At 50.6% G+C, this 2,873-nt stretch overlaps 2 protein-coding genes across 2 annotated transcripts; one reads left to right on the top strand and one right to left on the bottom strand.

The window, feature by feature from the left end:
• Positions 1–897: 897 nt before the first annotated feature.
• PPTG_07559 (hypothetical protein) lies at positions 898–2,542 on the top strand. Its single transcript, XM_008901836.1, has 3 exons — positions 898–1,200; positions 1,287–1,361; positions 1,435–2,542. The coding sequence occupies exons 1-3, from the start codon at positions 1,006–1,008 to the stop codon at positions 1,510–1,512; spliced, it is 348 nt and encodes a 115-aa protein (XP_008900084.1). The 5' UTR covers positions 898–1,005; the 3' UTR covers positions 1,513–2,542.
• Positions 1,653–2,504, bottom strand: PPTG_07558 (hypothetical protein). The gene has a single exon (XM_008901835.1). The coding sequence runs from the start codon at positions 2,342–2,344 to the stop codon at positions 1,736–1,738; it is 609 nt and encodes a 202-aa protein (XP_008900083.1). The 5' UTR covers positions 2,345–2,504; the 3' UTR covers positions 1,653–1,735.
• Positions 2,543–2,873: the final 331 nt, after the last annotated feature.

The following is a 2,873-nucleotide window of genomic DNA, read 5'->3' as shown; positions in this document are numbered from 1 at the left end:
GCACCAAGCTAGTATCCTTGGGCTCCTTCTCGGGTTGGCTCTTCTTGTTCACGATTGGAGAAGAACTCTCCTGGTTTGCTAGGTTGCCTCCTGTGCTTTTGCTGTCTTTTGGTGCGTTGTGGTAGAGATCTCAATCGATGACAAGCAATGGAGAGTTAGTTTTTGTCTAAAGGAGACTGTAATATCTAGAGCTTCCCGGGCAACTCACGGCATTAGTTTTTCTATAGAAGCCTTCGGGTATTCTTTTGCTTTAGGAGCCTTCCGTAGTGATATTTGTTCATAACGTTCATCCGTGACCGAAAATAAAAAGGCAGACCGAATGTAGTGATGGCGTATCGAGTTTGAGCTAGCAAAGCCTTCTGCGTGACCAAGAAGAATTATTCCTCCAGCGCCAACAAAAGATAATCCATATCATCTTCAGAGTTCGACGATCTGACAACCCTTTTAAGTGCACCCCTAACAGGACAACTAGATTGCTAACACCGATGAGGTCATTAAAACGCCGCCAGCTATCAAACACGCTGATAGAGCAATGCATCATACATGTACCTATACCGGCGACGATGCCGTGAGCAGTGTATTCGCACGTACTACAAAATGGCGAAAGACGGCTTTCATTTTGAGGATATCGATACTATGATGATAAACGGAGTATTATTTTTTATGACGGAGAAAAACATGTTGTACTGGATTTTGTATTGAGCAAATTCAGGAGATCCCGAAATCAATAGTTTCATCATTTGTCGCGCCATATCAATTAATGGAGAATCTGTTCTGGGAGTTGCCCTGAATTCGCAAAAACACACTTTAACAGCAAATGCTCTTCAACCGCAGCTTGCGCGATTGTGTTAGTCACGCCATTTTGTGTTGCACACAAAAGAAGCCAGCCAGCTGCCAATCTCTGCCGTCATCTCGACGCCGACAAGTATAAAGCGAAAGTCGCCTTCTCTCAGACCCGAGAGCCCTACCTTCGTACTTGTCGACGCATTACACAGAGCCCGAATCATGCCCCGTGGTGAGGAGAACTATCGCAACATGGACGCACAGCAGCAGTTCGACCAACGCCGTGCGGACGACCAGGCGCGGCAAGACGCTCTGCTGGACCAAATCCACGGTGGCGTCGTGGGTCTCAAGAACCAGGCGCACGCTATTAACGGGGAAGTTGTGGAGCAGAACATCATGATTGACGACATTGGCAACGTACGCTTTACAGTTGTGGAGAGTTTTGTGGCGGCAGGGACAATGGAAACTAACAATTCTTTGGCACACGATTGTTGCTGTTGCAGCGAATGGACAATGCAACTCGGGACATTGCACGGGAAGAGCAAGCGGCACGGGAGGTCAACGCCCGCAAAAAGAAGGCAAGTTTTTGATACACGTGCCACAAAATGCTAAGCTTTGGAGTTTAGGCAACTGACCTTTTACTGTTTGCAGGCTTGCAAGTTATACGGTGTTATCGCGGTATTGGTGGTGATTCTGATCATCGTGTTTGTGATTCCGTCGCCCAACTAAGCGATCAGGTGCAATTCTACCATCACTCCGTCTGCTTTCCAGTGTTCGCCGCGGATCTCGTTGACTATGAGCAAATATCTGCCACAGCACAAAGCGACAATATGTCTGGGAATTGTACACATAATACAACAGCTCCACGTCACAAAACTCCAGAAAATACTTTTTGTTAACGTTAAAACGCGGCCGTGGAGACCGCAGGTTGACATGCAGCGGCTCTCTAAGTCTACAATACCACGGCAAGAGCCACCGCAGTTACAAGGCCCATTGTCACGCTGCTGATAGTCGCCATCGAGGCGCCGGCAGTTAGCACGGCGCTCTCCGACGAGTCGTCCTCGTCGTCATCAGGGGGCAAGCCGCCTGTGGTGGGCCCGGCGGGGGCGACGGTGCCCACCACGTCTCCTATCGAGTCTCCACTGCCCGTGGAGTTTGTAGAGGTAGAAGTGCCACCACTGGAGCAGCCTGCCTTAAGTTCGCTGCTTGTGGGAGTCTTGGAGGCGTCTGACGGGTCACTCACGCCATCCGTGACGAGTCCAGCTGTGCTGCCCGTCGTCCACGTGCAGCACGGGTCTCCGAGCTCCTGTCCGTTGGTAAATCCGTCTCCGTCCGTGTCTGCCTGGCACAGCGCGGCGGTCCAGGCATTTCCAGCGGTGGAGAACGCCTCGCCGAAGTCGCTGAGTCCAGTCTCGCCTGCTGGATCCAGGTGCCCAATGTTTGAGTTGTCGGGCACGTTGCCACCGTTCGGGACGAGCTTCACGTACTTCGCGTAGCCCTCCACCGTCGAGGGGGCCACTGTGACGGCCACAACTAGCGTCACGACTACCGACCGCACCATTCTTCCAGAGTTTTGCGTTGGTCGGGAGTTCGCGAATGCAATTCGCTCTCCACTTGTGCACAGTTTGCCATTCTGGAGACGCTTTTACTGTTCCGGCTGTTTCTACATAATCGTCGGGGAATACGGATCAGGAAATAGTACTCGTGCTCTGAAAAAAAAAAAAGTATTTTATCCGATTTTGGTGCCGGAACTGTCGGTTCAACGTGCGTAGTTTCAAATACGTCGAGTCCGCCAAGCATATCCACTGCAGAAACCTTTCGTCAAAGGATACGTGTGAAAGCGCTGGTACTTGGCGTATCATTTCGCCCCGGCCATAAATTACGACCCATGACGTATTGACAAACAGTTTGCTGAGTCGTGTTGTATCACCCGATGAAGTTGGCAGCGCTACGGAGCTAATCCACAGCTAACGAAGCTGTGCTAGAAGTTATCAGTTAAAAACTCTAGCGCAGTCTCCATGCATCTCGGGCGAGGCTCGTAATTGCTAGTCGCCTACAGATGATGACTGTCAAAGATACGCTATTAAAGT

The sequence above is a fragment of the Phytophthora parasitica genome (assembly GCF_000247585.1).
Source record: "Phytophthora parasitica INRA-310 unplaced genomic scaffold supercont2.12, whole genome shotgun sequence".
Taxonomy (NCBI): domain Eukaryota; phylum Oomycota; class Peronosporomycetes; order Peronosporales; family Peronosporaceae; genus Phytophthora; species Phytophthora nicotianae.
This window is presented reverse-complemented; position numbering and strand designations above follow the sequence as displayed.

Coding starts and splice junctions, on each gene's coding strand:
- PPTG_07559 (XM_008901836.1), top strand. CDS start 1,006: ATGCCCCGTGGTGAGGAGAACTATCGCAACATGGACGCACAGCAGCAG. Junction 1,201..1,286: donor TGATTGACGACATTGGCAAC/GTACGCTTTACA, acceptor TTGCTGTTGCAG/CGAATGGACAATGCAACTCG. Junction 1,362..1,434: donor TCAACGCCCGCAAAAAGAAG/GCAAGTTTTTGA, acceptor TACTGTTTGCAG/GCTTGCAAGTTATACGGTGT.
- PPTG_07558 (XM_008901835.1), bottom strand. CDS start 2,344: ATGGTGCGGTCGGTAGTCGTGACGCTAGTTGTGGCCGTCACAGTGGCC.